Source organism: Phasianus colchicus, chromosome 12 (assembly GCF_987193195.1).
Source record: "Phasianus colchicus chromosome 12, bPhaCol1.hap1.1, whole genome shotgun sequence".
NCBI classification, from domain to species: Eukaryota; Metazoa; Chordata; class Aves; order Galliformes; family Phasianidae; genus Phasianus; species Phasianus colchicus.
The window spans coordinates 15462794-15484162 of record NC_143447.1 but is presented as its reverse complement, the minus strand read 5'-3'; the positions used below and the strand labels follow the sequence as shown (position 1 = coordinate 15484162).

Genomic DNA, 21369 nt, shown 5'->3' with positions numbered 1-21369 from the left:
GGAAGACAGAAAGGATTTGGAGTTGCCACGGATCACTCTTTGCTGGAGGAGCACATGGCTGACACACAGGCTTCATTATTTTTAGCACCAGTGGAAAACTGCTCTGAGAAGGTTTGTCCCATCGAGGGAACTTTTATTAGTCGTCCCTCATAGTAAATGGTTATCATTTTCCTCAGAGAGTTCAAAGGTTTCCAAAATGATAGAAACCACTCAAGGAAATGTTATAAATGTAAATGTTAAATAAAGCATAAATAGAAAAGCAGCTTATCTTTAAATATAAACATTAACGGGGCATATGCAAACCATCACTGCAAATCCAGTGTGCTCTACCAGAGCAATGGCAGGAAAAAAAAAAACAACAAAAAAACAACCAGAAATACACTCAAGCTCAACGTCTCCATGATTATTCCTGTTTAGCTCTTTTGCTCCCAGCAGTCAACGAAGAGATTTCTCTCAAATTATTAGTGCTGCCATCAGCCAATCTGGTGACCTCTTGAGATAAATGTCACCACAAGCCTTTCCAACCCTGTTTCTACCAGATGCTTCGACGCTGCATGGAGGCAATTATTTTTCGGTCTCCAGCAGAGTGAAATCACTACAGGCAAGATTGTGATCCCCTTATTCACAGTAAGCAGCACCTCACTGTGAAAGTACCACGATTCACAGAGGAAGGTACAATGTCAGTGGGATCCAGAGCATCAGGATCGGGGCCTGAGGACACAGATTCCAGTTGATTAAAACAAAAGAAAGAATCCTTTATATCATGTGCCTTGTTACTCAGCAAGACTATTCTCTTTCCTTCAGGAGAAATAAACAGATCCTGACATTCTAAAGGACTTATTGTTCAAATAATTTCCAGGAAGATTGGCAGGATTACTGAAGACACTCTTGTTGTTTCAAAGAAATGTGAAAAGAGACGAGACTTGACTGAAATTGAGGGCGGACAGATTCTGGCTAGATTAAAAGTTATAATTCTGTAATGGTAGAAGATTGAACTCATCAACCGCAGAGTATTTTATACACATCTCAAAGCTTTCTCTAATGAAAAAGATGAGCTGAGTCTTGTCCAAGGGCAGCCTGGAGTTCAATGTGGGTGGGGAGAAAGAATTTTGAGGGATGGCTGATGTGAAAAAAACCACAGCGAGCACAAAGTCATGGAAATAATCCCCCCACACTCGATTTTGAGAAAAGGGAGAATTCAGAAAGCTTTTGGATGGTTATCTCTATCAAAGAGACTATTTTTCTCTTTCCTCCGTACAAATATGGGAGCAGAAAGGTGACGGAAACCATAGTTCACTAACCACGCTGGATGATTTTCCAGATCATTTTTAAGTAAGTCTTTTCAGGATAATTTTTCTGCAATCACGCTTCTGACAAAGGATTTTGGCTCCTCTCTCTTCTAACATTCCCCCCCTCAGCCCCCCGCCCTCCATGGATTTTCCCAATCCCTTATCTCAGTTATTCAAAAGTGCAGGGGCATTGTATTCCCCAACCCAGCCGCTCTCAGAGCTGCTCATTGCCTCTGTTGGTGCTGCCCATTTCATTACGTACCTTTTGAACATCAGATGGTACCCTGGAGAGGAAATCTAGTAGCTCGTTATTATCGATGGCATAGGGATTTCTAAGCTTCTTAGTAAATTTATTTATGCCTAGGAAAAATAAAAGCAAACAAAATAACTCATTTCTATCCCCCCTCCTTACTCAACTGTTCAGATGAGGTGAAAAAGGAAAGAAGAATTCACAAGTAAAAATTAGTGTGAAAGCGGTGCCTCAAACTTCAAGCCACGCACACATTGCCAGTCATGTGGGATCATTCACAAATGCCTCCTGAAAAAAGCAGGTTTATACAGCCATTTCCCTACTTTGGGAGAAATCTGTTATCAACACGGAGGCAAAAAAAAAGAGATTGCAGGATGCATTCTTTCTGGAGGGTAACGTGGGGAGAACATAACCAATTTGTCACTGAGATGACTGTTAAATCCACTATCCCACATGAGCAAAGACACCCAACACCCTTCTGCTTCCCCACTAAGAGATCAGTATGGCTATCTAAAGGCACGGTAGAAGAGCAAAGTGTCATTGAGAAAAAGAGAACAGCCAGCTCACTTCAAAGAACAGCCAAAAAAAAATCATATGCCAGCAGCCTCCGAGAATCATAATATAGCATTGAATCCTATTACACCCCTGTCCAAAATCCCATACTAGTCTCCCTGAAAGTAGTTTAAAATGAGATGGCTGCTCCAGCCTTCTCCTCTCTGTGAAATGTTTCTGCTTCACATCTGAGATGCAGCTTTTAAGCCATACACTTGCAGCAAAATGCCAACACAATTTTCTGTGTACCTGATTTTTAAAAAACAGAAAATACCATAAGGTCTTTTAAGGCCTTGCCACAGGGTAGTTGTTTAACACGTATCATATTTGAAGGCCCTGTCAGTCTAGATGATGTCGAATGGATGTATAGTTCTCGTGTATTCACCATGTCCTCCATACCAGAACAACAGTATTTTGTTACAGAACTTTTTACTCCCAGCAATTTCTCTCCTTTCCTTTTGCTCTTTCTTTTGTTTGATTTAATCCTTTATTTCATTTCTTTTTTCTCCTACAGCAGTGGCTCAGGCCTGACAGGGTGATGGGAACTCCCTGCATAATGTATTTATTGCATGTGTACGATGGAGTACTTACCCCAGATTAAAATAATGTACCTCAGCGGTATAAAGTACAAAATAACTGTTGCTGCTGCGAGGAACAAGCAGGCCAGAACTGAGAGGAAGGGCACCGTCCAGTTCAACGTGCTGTAAAGAATAACATTTCTCAGTATTTCTACTCTGTACTTCATGATGGATAATAACGTAATGTTCTCTTTGCAAGGTTTCACACATTCAAATACACAGATACGCTTTGGAAAGTGGGTAAGCGGAGTCCTGCACCTGGATGCTGTAAGAGATTAAAGGTGATATCTGAGAGGCAGATATCAGGACAAGGAGAGAGGATAGCCTCAGGGGGGCTTGGTGAAGTTGTTAGCCATGTAGTGAGTTGTTCTTGTTTCTTCTTATACATGTCGCACTTGTTACACATCTCTGCTCACCGGTCAGCTCTCCATTATTCATGGGAAGATTATCTGATTTGGAGACAAGACTGTGCTGCAGGTGCAAGCCATCTGAGCTGGCTCTCCTGGACCACAGTGGAGATGACATGAAAAGGGCGTTGATGCATGACTTGAAAGTGGCAGGTAGCCAGAGTCAACTCTGCCAATAATGTGGAATGGATTAATTACAACTAACACTAAACCTTAGGAGAGGAGTTAGTCACTTCTCTGCATAGTACTGGGGAATAATATTCTATACATCTTAATAGGTACACACTGGCTTCTATTTCCTTGCATTTTTATCAATTTCCTATTGCACCGAATATAGGAGGCTGTCTCAGGTCAGCTATCGTATGTTATCAGCAATCCAAGCCTTCACACATTGACATTTTTCCACTTGGGCTTTCTGTCACCACAGTAATTTAGACTTGGAACACACACACACACAAACTTCCTTTCACCCATATCGTTCACATGTACGCTTACTACGTACTTTGGATTATCAGCTATTAGTAACACATCCTAGCAGGTACTCCATCAACACGCTCTCCTGTCTCACCAAACATTGAGATACCTGGAGACAATATGAACGCTAATTAGTTTGCAGGTGGATTTACAGGTCTTTGCCCATAGAAGCTGTGGGAGCCCCAGCTCTGGAGGTGCTCAATGCCAGGTTGGATGGGCTCTGGGCAGCCTGATCTAATGCATGGTAACCAGCGCACAGCAGGAGGTTGGAGCTCAATAATTTTTCAAGTCCCTTCCAACCCGAGCCATTCTATGATCTTAGCATTCATTTCATGCCATCTACCTGCTAACTTCATCGCATCATGATGACAGGGAATAGGAAGAAGAGAAAATTAATGTGGACCACTCGTCAGGCTACAAAATGATATGAACTTCTCTTGACCAATAAAATTACTAGTATGGGACAATAATTACTTTTAAACTTCACCAGATGTAGTATTAAGTGAAGTATTAAGTAAAAATAGGTGGGGGAGAAGCCATCAACATAGCTCAAGTTAAAAAAAAAAAAACAAGTAGCAAAACAGCTCAATTCTGTTAAAGTAGTAAAATTCCCTATGATTGCATAACTAGAGTGACAGATGGAAACTGCAGCACGATTCAGTCTGTCACTCACAAAAAATTTTGGTGGCAATTCTTTAATGGTGCATTTCTGTTGAGTTACAATGGAATTCTTCTGAAATTACATTGGGCCTCCACATTAATACCCAATGTGTTCTTTAAGACCATTGTCACCAAAATGAATACAAGAATTAATAGTGAGTCTTCCTGCCATGCAGCTGGGCAGAACACTGCTCCGTTCATAGACTGGAATACATCTCTGGGCCACTTCCACCCCAGCTGTGGTGCACGGCGTGGAACCACAACACATGGGTTTGCTGTATTTTTAGCTTGAACCCAGCGCCTCATTAAAGTGTGGCTCAGTCACAAACCATCACTTTGTGCTCAAAACAGAAAACAATGTGGGTCAATGAAGTGCCAATAAAGATTGGGTTATAAAAGTTTGTATGAGTTTGTGTGGGGGACTTTCCTTTTTTTTTTTTTTTTTTAGTTTCTCTTTGGCTCTTCACCTCTTTCCCTTTCAGGGTCAGGAATACCCTATGCGCCTCCCATTGTGACAAGACCAGAAAACTGCCTTCAGGCTTCCTTGTGGCATCAAGCAGGAAGCAGGAAGCTCAAAATGGTAGAGAAGAACATCAATGCACTGTAGATGGAAATAAATGATTACTCCTGTAACCAGGGTAGGGAGGGCATGGGAAAGGCAATAGCATTAGCCCTCTATGCATTTTCTGTGGAGGAAATACAAAGAAAAACCTGATAGTTCTGAGTCCACAAATTCAAGTAGTATTTCCCATCACGACTCCATCACAGACAGACAAGATCAGAAATCTGAGCAGACGGACACTGTGAGAGCTACACCAGCAGAGCACACAGTCTCTCCTCTTCTCTATGCTTTGGGAACATTTTTGGAATAGAAATTCTATGGCCAGGCTTCTCCTGCTTCACCTTGCAAGAAATTCACCCCAGCTCTGCTTCATTGCAAATCACGGTTAAGCAAGAAAAATCCATCACTTACTTCTTAATTCTCTCTCCAAACGACGCGATTTCCTCTAGAACGCTTTGAACAGCTATGACAATCTCTTGGACCATGTGGATTCTGTCAATTAATCCCTTTTTCTCAGATTCCTACCCCCCCAAAAAAAAAGCAAAGCATTAATCTCAGTATGTGCTAACATGCTCACAGGTACATGAGAAAAGTTAGAGATTCCCAGTACTACTTATGTACCCATGAACTTAAGCATTATCACTGAAGGGAGGAGAGAAAACATTTATTATATATAATGAATATGAAGGCAAATAGTTCCTTACATTTTCTTTCTTTCCCTCAGCACCTGGGCAGAGGTTTCTTTATCTTCTAACACAAAGTTCAGGATTTCAAGCCAGGCTTTCACTGAAGAACCCAGCTATATGTCAACCCAAAAGAGGTGCTGAGCACCCCTCAGCCCATAACTTCTGAATATCACTTTTCCGTGCTTTGCAAGCTTCCAATAGCAATGCTGTATTCTGTACGTAAATTAGCAGCAAGATACTTGTTTTCATTTTTTTTAAATCATTCTGCATACTTATTCCTTTACTTGGGGGAGAAAAAAAAGAATCGAAGGAAAAAACGACATTTTCTTTTTAAAGCAGTCATCTCACAACTTCATTTCTTACTGCTTATTTTAGGCAACAACATTACAGGACATTACTACACATGTGCAGGAATAAAAAGGAAGCACAGAATGAATTAAAAATCAAAATGACTTAAATCAGCCTTGGAAATCAGTATACAATTATCAGCATTCAGCATTTCTTTGCCAGCAATCTAACACACATACAGGCATGCAAATTGGTGTGGTTGCAGATATTCGAGCAAGAAATCAGCAAAACATTCACTTATTCCAAAATGCAGAGCCCTGGACACTGATTTTACACCACATTTAGACTCTCCAAAACCAGCTCCATTTAGAAAAAATAAATTTTTTTTGTGTTTTTTTTTTTGTTTGTTTGTTTTTTAACCAGTCAGTATCCAGAGAAGGGAGATGATGGTGGTACACTGCAAGACATGTCCATGTTCTCCTGGAGGTGCTCAAGGCCAGGCTGGATGGGGCCCTGGGCAGCCTGACTGGGTGGGGGCAGCCATGGCAGGGGGTTGGAGCTCAGTGATCTTTAAAGGTCCCTTCCAAGCCAAGCCATTCTGTGATTCTATCCTTCTCCATTGTCCCTGCTGGCCAGAGTACGTGGGAGTAAGCAGGGATCGGAGATACTCAGAGCAACACTGCCTACAGTCCTCCCCCTGCCATGAACCCACAATATTTTGCTGTGCAGGAGAGAGGGTCAGAGGCTACTTGCAGTCACAATGGGCCACAGAGGTGAAGTCTCACTGCTACAGGCTTCTGACACTATCATGCCATGAGAGGCTCTCCATGCATCTGAGAGGGCACTGCCCTACATCTGTGTGTGCTGAAATAACATATGAACCATCCTCGGATTCTAAGAGCCAGACATGACAGCATGGCCCTCATCACCCTTAAAAGCCAAGGTTTGAATTACTTACTGCATATTTCTCTTCACAGTAATTTTTGAGTTGAAAAAGCCAGCCAAAACCACCATGGAGTTATCAAGCTCCTATTTGAATATTTGCCTTTAGGTTGCAAGGGAATGCACAGAAAATAGAAGCAGGATTTTAAAATAATCACACATTCGGGTGTGAAAATGAGTATTTTTACATTAATAAAACAACCAACAAAAAAAAAATATGAAACCCCAGGGGTGTGAAATAACCCCAGAACCAACTAAATAAATAAATAAATAGTCAGCTCGTGAAAATAGCACCCAAAAGTCATTTTCACACAGCTCCAGCTATAACCTTGCTAGGCTCAAATGTAAATGACACATTAGGATTATTTTTAACTATTCCTTCACTAGAATGGTGCAACAGTCGCTTAGTCATAGTTGGCTCTTACACACCAAACTCGCCAGTAGAAGTCGAGAGTAGTATAGCAGCCAGTGGGGATTTCATTCGACCCTAATGCAGACAGATGGGTAAAGGAACCACTTCAGATGATATTCAGTGATATTCCAAGGCAAGCCTACTCTTGCTACCCACAGCTGAAAGGAAGATTGTCCAACAACTCTATCTGCATCATGCTGGCTTCATTTACACGTTTTCCACTGTGCACAGATACGCGGCGATAATGCATTTAACCAACACCACCTCACTTCTGCTGCAGCCATCAAGCAGACAAGGAAAATAGAATAGGAACCACAGGCTCATGGGATAAAAGGACATTTATCCTTACTTAGCACGCACACTAAAATCAGTCCTAGACAATATGCTTTTTTTCAATTTGCAATACAAAATACACACAACCGAGGAATGGGTAGTTAGGAATTAGGAAGCATTTCAATTGAACTCAGTTGTTGGAGGATAATCTGTGCTAACCACTACTCATGCTCTATATGCATTGCACTGCCAGTGCCAAAATAATCTGAAAATCTATCAATATCTTTTCTTTGTTATTATTTTATTCTGGAAACCTGCAGTCCACACATTTACAGGATGATTAGGCACTGGTTAAGCAGGAGAGAAGCAGACAAATGAAGCACAACAAGAAGGATCTTCCAAATTATTTAAGCTGTGGAGCACTGTGTACGCATGCCTTCTGAAGTCAGAACCTCAAAGAACACTATCAGAAGCAGAGCAAATAGTTGTAGTCCATCGAGAACAGAGTCACTGCTCCATATTTATTTGTAAATGAGCAACTGCCATACAGAAAGTTATTACCTAGCATTAAGATATTTGTTAAAGATGTAAAAACTAATCCTAAACTCATCTTCCTCTCTATTTTTCTATCTGTGTAAGGTCCCACCTCCAGCACAGGTAATTGTGCTCCTTCCTTTTCAGATATTGCTCCTCTCTGAGGAGTTTAGGACGCAATATATTATGCTGCTGGAAAACAGGATTTGGATACCCATGGTTCAAAACCAAAGCTCTGAAGCATTTTCTTGAATTTAAAGTAAAATATCCTGCCTGTTTTTCACACTTTTTTTTTTTCCCCTAAAATCAGTTGTGAAACTTCCTTTCCTTCAAGGCCTTTTTCTTCTTTATTTCTTAGCTGATTACTGCACTGTGGGTGGACCAAAACCAGTCTGCAGCCTCTGGGAAAGAATTAAGTCCATCAAAATGAACTTACAACTGAGAATTAATTATATAATCAGTGTGTTACTTCAAATCTTCCTTGCATATCCCGATTTAAGAAACTTTCATTTCTACATTAATTGCCTGAACAAAAACACAAAAGGGGTCTTACAAAAGATTAAGCATGTCAGCGGAAGAAGGTGGAAAAAAAAGAAGCAAGAGCCCAGCAAATTCACAAATTAAGTCTTTTGTGTCCAGTTAATGCACATCAGCTTGAACTTCCACATGAAGACACCAAATCTCTCTCTGCCCCGCTGAATGAAAAGCACTTCTAGATTTTTCTTTCTGAAACACACAACAATCCGAACATATAAAGGCACGTAAGGGGTTACTGCATTTCTCTGATCTTTTTTCCCCTTCCCAGCAACGCCGTCCCACTTCCAGACACTCAGGGACAGTTGCAAAAGAAACTCGTATGACAACAAAATTGATGTACTTCCAGTGACAAAGACTTTGAAAGTGCGTGAAATATGGGGCAGGCCAGGAGGAGCCATCTCCAGCATTAACACATCAATTCACCACCGGTGAGCTCCAGCTGTCAGAGCTGGGACTGCAAGGGAAATCATGAAACCTATGGAGGAAGAGACTGAGGACAAAAATTACCCATCCTTTGCACTGCTCTGCACCACAGCCCAAACAGTGCTACTTACTGCTGCTTCTCTAGCAAAGAATTGAAAACACGGATGGTAGAGATCTGCTATTGAATTGCAATCATGTGTTTCCGTGATTAATAACTCTCATCTTTACAAAGGCTAAAAGCTGTTCCCTATTTTTTAAATCTGTCCTTCAGAGTTTCCTCTGGATACATCCAAAAAAGTAAAACGCAAGGATGTTTTGCCATGCTGTTTTATAAGTGCATTTTTCTTTATGTATATCACACATATCGTTCGTTAGACAACTAAAAATTCAGGCATGTATTCACGATCAACTTCTAAATACTTCATATTACGGATTTAATACAAAGTGCTTACACAAAATGGAATTCTGCTTGCAACTTTCAGACAAGTGGTATTCATCAGCAAATTTCTGGCATGCCGAGGGAAACTCAATATATAAAGCTGAAGAACACTTGGGGGCAAGGATGAGGAATAAGGAGAGGAGAGAGAATAAATAGGAATTAATACAAAAGGAGAAAGCAAGCAAGACGTAGGCCACCAAGTCGGGACTGAAAATCTGGCATTAGAAGAGTCAGCCTGCCTCATTTGGGCTGGCCTAACCATCAGGATTAGCTTTTCTTTACATCTATTCTGTTACATTACCGCTGCTACAAACACATGAGGGCAATATTTTGGCAGGATTTACCCCCATGCAGCAGATACGAATGCTCAGTGTATTGGCAGCAAAACAAGATTGAGAGAAAAGGGAAAGAAAAAAGCTGAGGCATGCATGACTTTTAGTCCGCTGTTCTTCCAGGTTTTGAAAAAGATGCTGTAGTTATTTAGAGAAAAAGAGACGTAACTGAAGTTGGATTTCACTTCCAACTTTGAGTCAGAGAATCATTTGAGTTGAAAGGGACCTTTAAAGGTCATCTTGCTCAACTTCCCTGCGATGCACAGGGACACCTACAGCTCAATCAGGTTGCTCAGAGCCTGGTCCAGCCTCACCTTAAACACAAAACTCCAAACTCACTGCTGTCTGCCAAGACTCCTATCAAGCATCTTAAGGCCAAAATACTCATAGATCACAGATGAAGAACTTCTGCAACTAGAAAGATTTTATAGGGCATAAATAGGAGACCACTGTTCTCTACCGTCTATAGGGAACTGTTAGCTGACAGCTTCAGTCCAGCAGCAGAATGAAGCTGTTGTGAGAGGTGGCAGTCATGGGAGTCCCTTGGTAGCTAAAATCAAGTCCAGGCAGAGCTTTGAAAATAGACACCACAGCAACCTTGAACCTCCTACTTTCCATAGGAGCTAAGGGTGGCTTTAATGATCCCAGCAATCTGCCTTGCTGAGTCACTGCCTTGCCCTGAGCTGTGATGCCTGCTGCTTGCTGAGGAGGGCTTCTTGGCTCTTACAGGAGGACGAGCACGCAGAGGGGATGGCTGCCAAACTCCAAGCGATTGCCTTGTGCAGTCCCAAAACTGTGCATCACAGGATCGTTTTGTTTATTAACACCATGCTGCAAATGTGCCTGCCTGGCTGTGGAAATGTAGCGAATCTGAGCATACTTGAAATAATTATCAAATAGAGGAAATGCAACACATACAGGTCAATTTATGCTCTCAGTTAAAAAGGTGTGAAATCTGGAATAATTCCACCAGAGCCAATAGAATTACTTCAGGCTGATAGGAAGGACAGCACCACCAGCCTTAATAGGACACATTTTAAAAGCAGGGCACAGCATCCTACAGCTAAGTCTGGGGGGGCAAAAAGGCCAAAGATGGCCATCTCATGCCTCATTAAGGAGCACTCATAGGAAAACACAGCACTTTCTTTGCTTACATTAGACAAATTTCATCTCTGTGCAGCAGACTTTGATTTTTCTAAACCAACCAGAATTTAAGATTGTGCGGAGAGGCTTAGGTCATAATTCTGTTGCTTTCCCTCTGGACAGATGTGAAATACAGGGGTTTAAAATGCATGCTCTGTACTTGTATGCATTTGCATAGAGATGTAAAATAACCCAGAATCTGGTGATATTATCGCCAGTCTTAAAGCAATATCAGTACTCACAACAGAATAAAACAACGTTCTGGTGAGAAACCTGTGCACAAAAACTAAAAAAGAAAGAAGTCTGAACGTAGAGAAGAATGTATCGTTCATCTTTTATCTTAAAAGAAAAACAACTTTGAGAAAAAAAAAAAGAAGTGCTTTCTCCTGGAAATACACGAGATCTAAGAACAATTGCACAGTGATTAGATTTAAACTACTCCACCATCATCTATAATCTAGCAATTTGGGGTACAGGAGGAAGATAGTCCTATTCATCTGTCTGCCCAATTCAAAAGAAATTTTAACACCGTTTCACATAGTTGGAATTTTTAAGGGAAATTTTTAAGCTCCCTGAGTTTTATGAGCTCAGCCCAGAGGTCTGCTCGGTGCTATTTAATATTCCTCCAGAGATTTAGAGGAATTACAGTGTTGGTTTGCCCACCTGCAGGGCAAGAGGAAGAAGGTTAGCTTGCCAAGGTTTTTTATGCGAGGAAAGCCACGCAACAGCACCTGGTATACCTGAAAATCTTTGCCAAGTCCCTGCTATGAATTCCTCTCTCCCATAACTCTCAAACCTACGGATGTCCAGAATGCTGGTGGGCCACGATGATGGGCCAAGGATTGTGCCAAGTTATGGCTGCTTATGGATCACAGCATTCCTAAAACATGCCACATTGTAGACTGAAAAATAACAGATCATCTCTCTTCCAGCTTCTGGTACGCAGAAGGCTTTGCAAAGAGGAAAGCAAAACCAGAGCAATCTCTGTACTCCGGATTAACCAGAAGTTGATTAGGTCGATAAGAAGCACGAAGGAAACTTACCTAAGTCATAATAGTGTCTTAAGTGATAACTGGAAACTTTCATTACTTTAGTCTGGATTGTAACCAGACCAGACAGATCCTGTGTGCTTAGAAGTGCCCCATCCTCTTTCTTTGCACTGATCGTTCCTGGCACAAGGAGCAGAATCCATCCCTTAGTACTAATATAGATGATGGAGGAGCCTAGCTTATTTGTGGTCTGTACACAGACTCATTAGAAAGAAATAAGGAAGGATCCCATCATACTGAAGAGAAAGCAGCAATGTAATGCAGTCCAAATCTACGTAAACACACACCTTAATTTGTTTTTTTTTTTTTACAACTCAATCTTGCCCACAATTTTGTGGAGAAAGTATGTGACCCCTCTTAGTCTGATCACACCCTTTTTAATTATGAGGGATTTTCACGCCTTTACCATCATTTCTCTTCATCAATCTCAATGGGAGATGACGAAATATTATACTGCAATTGTTGTATGGAAGAAAAAAGTAAGAGTCTAATGAAATTATTTATACTTTCAGAGAATAAAACAGTGAGATGTTATTGTCTTCTATGACCTTTCCTAAGTATGGGGATACAGCATCTTACACAATAGGCTCTTGGTTCATGTTTCAATTACTGACCTTTACTGTGGAGAAAATTAATGCAATTTTCATCTTAATCCACCCTTACAAATAAGATCCATACGGAAGGTTTCCACATGCTGAATCGAACACAAATGGAAAATGTCAGCTGTTTGCTACCAGATGAATTTGACTTTAATTTGTTTGGCTACATCTTTTCAAATTGTTCTCATACAAGTTGGTATATTCTTGGTATCTATTTCTGAAAGAATTTCTTATATTGGGAATGAGGAATTCTTCTTTGGGGATTTTTTCTGGCCCTGAGGCGCTAAACATTTCTTGGAAGTTGTCAACAAACTTGGCTTGAAGTCGCAGCCTCATCTAATCCTTCCCTATTACATCCCATTAGTCAAGCACAGCTATGTTGGCTCACCACTGGATGGAGACCCTCCCAGAAAAAAACAGGGATCTCTGCTGACTTATTTTTGTGTCTGATTTTCTTCAGACTCAATTACTAAATCTCAAAATAGTACTAATTTTTTTTTGTTTTGTTTTGGTGGAAATGCAAAGCTTTTTTGCACAAAACTTAATGCCATGAGAAAACTTCAAGACTCTTTCCAATCTGCTGCTAGCACACTCTAATTTAACAAAGTAGCTGTCTGCTCTTGAAGCTCCACAGTCGTTGTCAAGAAAAGAAAGAAGAAAAAAGTAAAATAAACAGAAACAGTCAATGATCAGACAATTCACAATCTAAGCGGCATGCAACTTGTCTATACCACTCTACTGGTGGGCAAAAGATGTTTCAGAGACTAATTTTAAAACAATCCTTCAGACAGTCTGACAGAGCCCAGAGCCAACAGGACAGAGCCTGAACTCCACATCTAAGATGGAGTGAATCCAAGGAGGCATTCATCCACCGAGCAGCTCGTGCCAAAGGGACACAGCTCTCTTATCTCCGTGATGGTATTTGGAAAGGGCAGCGGGAGAAACGATGGGGGATTCGGCAATTAAGCGCTGTCATTGAAGACAGATAGTTTAGGTGGAGGGAGTTAATCTGCTCACGGGTTTTTGAACTGAGCGTCTGTGTATTTATAATTTGTAAACAGTTCATCTCTTAGAGGGTGTGTTACAATTCCCAGAAGCGTGGTCTGTTATGTCTAACTTGCAGCAGAACCCAGAAAGGCTATGTGTGCGACTGTTTTGATACAACATGATGATAGGAAACAGAAACAGTGGCCTCGTAGACTACGACTCAACTAGCAGATTTCAACTTTGGTTCTTGTATTAGGGAGGAAAAAAAATACACAGACTTCTTTTCGAAGTATGGTTGTCTGTTTAAATGTTGACATTGCTGTGAGATAATGTCATAAAATTACATATTTCTTATGCTCCCTAGAGAGCACTGGCCACCCTCAAGCATGGAAAAGTCACTTAGAATAACCTAATGCACTTAAAGATGCTCACAACACGGTCTAACACTGGAGCAAATACACCCAGGACAACAGGAAGACAGTGAGGCAATGCTGCAGAGTGAGTGGGTTGGGACATGAGGAATGGATGGCAATTCTCTAGTCATTCTGTATCTGAATCTCAGATACACAACAGTAGTATACAAATTAATACAAGTTAGGAATTATTACTGCCGCAATATTGAGATAAAAGCATTATCTTGATAAGAAAGCCTAATGGAGGCTTTCTTATGGAGAACAGAAACAGAGAAAACGTTACACATTTAGAAACCACACAAAAAGACAGGGTTAGCATATACAAGCATCTAACATTGGGTACTGACCAAACAGAAACTATCAACATTCCAGAGATGCAATATTTCTTAGAAAACAATGCAACTTCTGCTAGATACTGGTCCACTTAGCTGACCAATTTAACAATGAGAAGAATGAAGTAAAAATGAAAAACTTATTGTGCATTGCAAGAATCCTGTAATTCATCTGGATTGTCTGAACTTCCAGTTACAACTTTGATGGATTTCTGTTTGCTCATCAAAATACAGCAACCACAGAAGAGCAGGTTAAATTTAAACATCTATTCCTATCAACAAGTCTGCTGAGCTTCAATTCTAGTGTCTGTGACTGAGAAGGGTTAAGGTATACTTCCTAACTGTGGTATTGATTTTCTTCACAACTATCAACAATTTCACTGTAACACTCTTAAATCACAGAATATTCACAAAGATCTTATTAACTCTGTACACAATTTGAAAGTTTCGCATTGCCTTGTGAACACTGTCTTCCCAACAGCTCAAGTTTCTTTGCATACTGTTGCTTGTTAAATAATTCCTCACCTTTTAGCTCCTAAGTATTTATAGATTATCAGATTCTCTTTCTCTTACTTATGTTTTCTCAAGCTGTATACATTAAATTCTCTTAATCTTTCTTCACATGTCATGCCCTCTAATCCTTTTATCATTTGTCACTGTGGTTTGATAAACTTGAAAAAAAATCCAATGAATTTTTCATAGTGAGCAGAATGAAGAAGTATGCTCTAATAAAATAAGGCCTCACCAGTGCCAACTCCTTCTACATTTCTGCTGAAAAACTAAAACCTTTTTTTTTGTTTCAAGGTTCTAGAAGAAATGTCGAGAATACCTTAACCAGTCCTTCACAAATCACAACTCTACAGAAATGGAAATGCTGTACGATTTGTTGTAAGCCATTAGTGCAGAATGTTCATCCAACACCCGCAATGGAAGTGATGATGTATTTTATATACTCACCTTGTCCATCCATACACATACATATACAGGCACATGAACATATGTCTTATGATTTCAAGCATACCCTGGGCACCCTCACAGATTCAAATGAAGTTCACAGGTCTCATGCAGGTAATGCCATTATTGAACATTGTACAAATCAACCAGCATTCTCAAACTGTCAGTTTGCTGATCAGCAAACAGTAACAATTGTTTGCCCAGTTAAAACAGATAAGGAATGCAGATCTGATGGAGATAGGATGGTTAGTTTGAGCTACACCCACTTTCTTTCTGATTCTAGCTAAAATACCATAAGATGTGTTTACCTTATCTTCCTCATCGTCATCTTCATCCAAGCCCATAAGCTCCTGTAAAAGCATACGTCCATATTAGAAAAAATTACAGTTCTCATTGACAGGCAATGTTCAAAAAGCTCAGCATTTCATTACACGGTTTTCTCCCACTTCTATTGCAAGTCATTAACAAACCCACAACTTTCACCTTTCTGAAATCATGTTCAGCATTCAAGGCCTTTTTTTTTTGTGATACCCTGAACAAAGCAGGCAATACCCTATACAAATTTTAAGTCTAAATAAAGCACTAGTGGTTGTGTCCTATCATTTGAAGGCAACTGGCTTTCAAATTCATTGCCAACTTTAACTAGCTGTAAACAGCTGTGTTCTTAGTCTGACAAACAAACCAGTCAGCATGTCAAGGCTGAGGACTCTACACTCAACTTGTTCCATCCTCACTGATACAATGACTGCTCTCTCCCTTTAGGGCCATTACCGAAGCATTAGATTGTAGAAAATACATTAGTATGAATATAATCAATCTCATGATTCATATTCAGATTTCTATGCAGCATTATTCCCTCCCTTTAACCTCTACACTGACAGGTAGGGAACGAAAACAAAAGATTCACTTATAGCTTGAAATTAGGAGTGATTGGGTTTTAATTCAAGTATTTTATAAACTGAGTCTTTGAGTCCTCTAAGCTTTTCTTGTTTATTTAATATTTCACTCACTATATTACAAGTTTTAATACAGTTAACAATAAAGATGTGAAGTATCGACAACAAAAAATGTTTGGCAGGAAAGCTAAAAGCTGAATCCCAAAGTAGTTGCAACTAGTATTCAGCATCCATTTCCAGGTTTACTCCAGCTCTCTACTATACTCAGAGTAAGTTAGCAGTGATCATGGTTTACGTTTCTATAGAAGCTCCCATCTGTAAATCATAAAGCGTTTTACCAATACTCATGCATTTAACGTCCTGGCAATTGGTTCATCCCTACAAGGTTAACACTGTTATCTCCGTTTTATAGCACAGAAATAGGAGTGAGAATACGAAGTCCTTCCTTCCAAAGACTCTCGCTCTCTTTCTTAACTATACACGAGAAGTACTGCACATGTAGCCAAGGTCTCAAGAAGCAAAAATAAATAAGCAACTGTGAAAAAAGCACTGGTATTTTGAAGAAATCTGCAGGACAGATGTGACTAGAGGTAGCACCTGATTGTCTATTTCTGACCTACAGATGGTTAGAATCATAGGCACACATAAAAAAGGAATCAGGTAATATTAAAGGCACTTTGATGACTTGTTCCATATGATGCCAATCCTGCAAAGCACTCAGGCAGACGCGTGACTTGTCTTATGCAAAATACACCGCTGAATTTCACAGCATCACATTGCTCACAGGATATGTGACCAAAAAGGGCCATTTTTCTATTCAACTCTTCTTCCCTACTGCTTAACTTGGAATTTCAAATATGACCCTCTTGTAGCATCCACCTGAACGATCTGCTGTTTAATCCTGCTGACTTGTGTGAGACTGTCTTCATCTGAACGTGCAAAAAACTGACCCCAGGATGAGTGATAGGTGTTGATTGGTAGTCTCTGTGCACTTTTCCTAGGAAACCTAGGAAGATTGTGTATTGCCTTTTGTATTTAAAATAAAACAATAAAAATAAATGTTTGGCTGAGATTCTCCCATATGAGTAGTCCTCATTTCTTCATGAAACAAAGTAGTCTGTGGAGATGTACAATACCTTTCTATGTTATTCTGGACTTGGAAAAAAGCACTTTTTCTTACCCTTCGTTTTCAAATCAAACCTCCACCCTTGCTGTTATAGTATGATTTTCCACATGTTCCAACAATTCTTCCATTTGGAAATGGATCAAAACTGAACTAGAAGCAACTTTTTTTTGCTAACACTAATACAGTAGCAATTTTTTTAAATCCTAGGATACAATTTCTCTGTACGTAATTCGAGCAATTCATTTGTGTAAAGGCAGCTGTTGGGGGTACAAATGTCAATCATCTTTTTATCAGAAATTGTAAGAATTAATTCAGCATGTATTTCGTTATTATACTTCTAATACATTTATAAATGGAATAATATTATGAGAATCTACAAATTTATCCTCTGCTTCCATTGCAATTATCGCAGTTACGCAAGTAAAGACAGTGGTCAACATCAGTTTCATATCTCAACATAAGCAATTGCAACATGCAATTTTTGTATTTTGGACTTCTTCATAAAACAAGTGAAAGAACTGAGGACTAACTTTCACAAAAAATATTTGTCATTTAAATGGGGGTGTGGGGAGGAGGAGGAGTAAGGGTTTCTTCTTGAAGTTTCAGATAACAGGACAAGGTTTAAAATACAGCTAACTTCTATTTCAGCTTGAATTGACTTTCCTCCTCTGTGAATCATGAATCATCACAGCGATGCAAAGTGTAAAAGCAGTGGGGGCATGGGCTTTGGGGTCTCGTCACATTGCAAGTCCTTCTTAATTCAACATAGCTACAAAATAACTGCAACTATTTTTAAGTGAAATTTCCCTCCTACGCGTTCTCTTGTCTTCTCCATACTATATTGAATGGTTTATTGCTTGAATTGAATCAAGAAAATTGAGAGGGTGGAGGACTCTTTTCAGTAATTTTGAAATAAAAACGTTTAGCTGCACAACTAGCTTAATATAATTAAAATGCATGACATTCTGCTGAAGGACAAACTCAAGCTGTGGCTGCCAGAAACATTACTGCCATTTTACTTGCCTGAGCATCCTGGGTGTTGCTGACCTTCCCTGTTCTGACCAGGGAGAAGTTGTATGCAAAGAGCACCAGCAGAGCCAGGGGCACCATGTACAGTTCAACACTCCATACAGTGACCACGAACACCTGGGAGAAATAAAGCAACAGAAAAGAACACATACAGGTGTTTAAAGAGAATGTGATGCAAGAAAGCCTTCCAGCCATTATCCCCATGTACACGCATCCTTGAATCTCTGCTAACCTCTTTCATTTCTTATTTTGGCAAAAAAAGAAGCCTGCTTGAAAAGCATACTCATTCTATTCTGTTTGAATCCATTAGGCTGCTATTTGTTTGCTTCTCCTTCCCTTTTTTTGGTGAAGTACAAATCCATGAACATAAGGTTGGTCCAAAAGCATTGTTCACTCCTTTCTGGGACTTGCTCAAGCCTGAAAGCTTTGTCATTAATGCTAGAGCATAATAGGCCCACTTAAACCTGTCCCACTTCATCAAACCCTAATTGCCAGCAAGTCTTTCACTGACTAGAGAAGAGTTTCTTCCTCTTGTGCAACAGGAGCCATCCACCTCTTCAGTCAATCCAGGAGATATGCTTAGCAAATGGAACTTCACCATTAATCCACTCACTCTTCTTGGCACAGCAATGCAAAGACCTTTGAGAGTGCAAGGCTTTTGGTTGCATGTGATGCTTTATTTTGGGAAGGAATCCATAATTCCATTCTCCATTTCCATACACCTGCCACTTTTCAGTATATTCTGATTCCACTGGTTGCCTGGGGCCTCTTTAGCCAGAAAAGGCATGAGTTGGTGCCTTTGAAGCAATATCCAATAAAACCCACTGACAGCAAAAGTAGAAGCTAAATTCTGGGGTTCAGTTCTGCAAACTGGATCAGTGAAACGTGTAACCATTGTGATGGGGATTTAAAAAGCATTTAAGCATTTTTCAAAAACGTGATTCCAAGCCAAACTGCAATCTTGTCTTACAAATGTGAACAGACTCCAAACTTTGTGGTTGGAAATGTAAGTTTATAAACTAAATCCAGAACTGTCATAAAAAGCATGCTGAGATCCCATTTCCTTTTCTACTGATACATAGTGTTTTCTGAAGAACTGACTAACGCTGATAGAAACTTTAAGCTAAATCTGAAACAATCTCCTTCGGAGAGTAGGCACAAAAACATTTATCAGATTTTTCTTCCTCCAAAGGAATCTCAGCAGTGATCAGAATCAAAAAGTCACATTTTTTGAATAATACAGGCAGGTGAAAGCGAGTCAGATCCTCCAGTTAACACACCTCAAATCATCATGAGAGGGCAACTATGGTGAACAGAAAGCCAAATCTCTAGCTCCACTAACCCTTGGCCTGTCAAGTATATGAAGGCAAGGCTGGCATTTGTAGAATAGGCTATTTATGACAACATATATAGCATTATGGACCCTGGACTCTACCCACACCACATCAAAACACTACTTCCCACCACATCCCATGGGGAGAATCCACACCCCTACAAAAAAGCAGCTTCTGTAACTTCTAAACAAAAAAATCTTGCCTGATATCCGACAAGTGGTCAGTTAGCATCTACCAGGGGCTGAACATAAACCAATGACAATGACCGTATACCTAGCCCTGCCCAAACAAGGGCCACATTTTCTAAAGCCAACCTGATTTTATCTTAACTGTCACTATGCAAGGACTTAGACTGTCATCCTGTTGTTGGCATCTGTAGGTCAGCAAAACAGTATTTGAGATATACACATCTATAAAGTGGGTTGACATCCATGAAACATAAGCCCCATGCTACTGATTTGCAGCGTGAGAACTTAGAAAAGGATTAGGTTGTAATTTCTTTTTTATCATGCTCTTCAACATATTTACAAATTAGATAATTATACTAACAGTCACATTTCATACGTGAGCAAGGTAACAGAAACACAAGGATGCTGGCCAAGAAGGTCGATACTTGAACTCTCTTAAAGAAGTCTCCAAAAATTGTGGTATCTCAAGATTAAATAACAATTCAGTTATTCCAGTTCCCCCAAATGAATCTTTACTCGTTTTGTAATATCAAGTAAAGGTGATACCAGCTCTTGTCCCACCTCAAATATCATTCTACAATATAAGTATCTGTTACTGCAAATATTTATATACCTTGTGTTTACACAGATAGCTAAAAACAGATGCACACACACGATCCTTACGAAAGCACTTTTATAGAAATTCACATTGCTAGCTAATTATTTAAAAAATTTGCTTTGGCATGTTGGAGGAGGTTGTATATACATCATCTCCTCAGGGTCTGCATGAACTCACTCTTGTCTCAGCACAGCAAAGACTCCACCAGCAGTTAGCTGTGTTGACTCCTACAGGAGTCAATGAAGCCCTTGAAGAACCTTTCTTCATTCATTCAACTGCAGGACTTGTACCAATTCTAGTGCATCTGTCACCATCCTATACGAACATCACTCTGCTCCGTTGCAAGTATAATACAACCTTGCAATCACAGGTCATTTAGGCAAGATGGAAAATCGAGACCTTGGTGATTTTAGATCCAACAGTATATTTTGTGTATTATTAAGTTTCAGACCCTAAATAAAACTTAAAATTTAATTACAAAATCTCAGCGCAGGCTCAATTGATAGCAAAGGCATACTGTTGCTTCCTTTCTAACGCTGACTGGTTATCAGCTGCTGAGTTGTAATTCAGATGGTGACACTCAGACTGAGCTCCCTCACCTACTAAAGAAGAGTTGCTTTGCTGTTACCATTGCCATAGAGGCAACTTTCATTACTGTGACACAACACAGATACGAGACAAATTGAATTAGCTATTCAAAAATTATTTAGCCTTGGAGGTATGGGAAATGATTGCTGTGAACATACAGTACGTAATAAAAATTGAGAGGGTGTTTAGACAGTAAGTAGATATATATCTATATCCTAACAGCCTTTTCAGTAGTTCTAGAGCATCAGCCAGCAAAGCTGTTCCTATATAAGAACTGCTCCCTATTTTTTTTATGTTGGCCCATGACACCACAGGCGGATGTTGGTGGTATGGCAGTAGAGGTTCAACCCTCCCATCAATATCCCGTTACATTTTGTGGCCATGCAGTCTGACAGAATGGCATCTGACATGGAAGCGCGCATAAAGCAAAGGTGTGTCATTGAATTCCTCCATGCAGAAACAAGTTCCCCACGTGGACATCCATTGATTCTTGCT

General features: G+C 40.0%; 1 protein-coding gene across 8 annotated transcripts in view; it reads right to left on the bottom strand.

Moving 5' to 3' along the window:
• MCTP2 (multiple C2 and transmembrane domain containing 2) overlaps positions 1 to 21369 on the bottom strand; it is a 142868-nt gene that overhangs the window by 4471 nt on the left and 117028 nt on the right. For 7 of the 8 annotated variants that reach the window (XM_090149059.1, XM_090149062.1, XM_090149060.1 and 4 more), the window contains 5 exons: positions 18161 to 18283; positions 15424 to 15465; positions 5184 to 5293; positions 2683 to 2792; positions 1552 to 1649 (listed from right to left, as the gene is read on the bottom strand). In XM_090149059.1, the coding sequence (XP_090005185.1) occupies positions 1552 to 1649; positions 2683 to 2792; positions 5184 to 5293; positions 15424 to 15465; positions 18161 to 18283 (483 nt within the window). Of the gene's footprint in view, positions 1 to 1551; positions 1650 to 2682; positions 2793 to 3578; positions 3660 to 5183; positions 5294 to 15423; positions 15466 to 18160; positions 18284 to 21369 lie in introns of those variants that run through there. The other variant, XR_016470436.1, reaches the window with a different exon arrangement.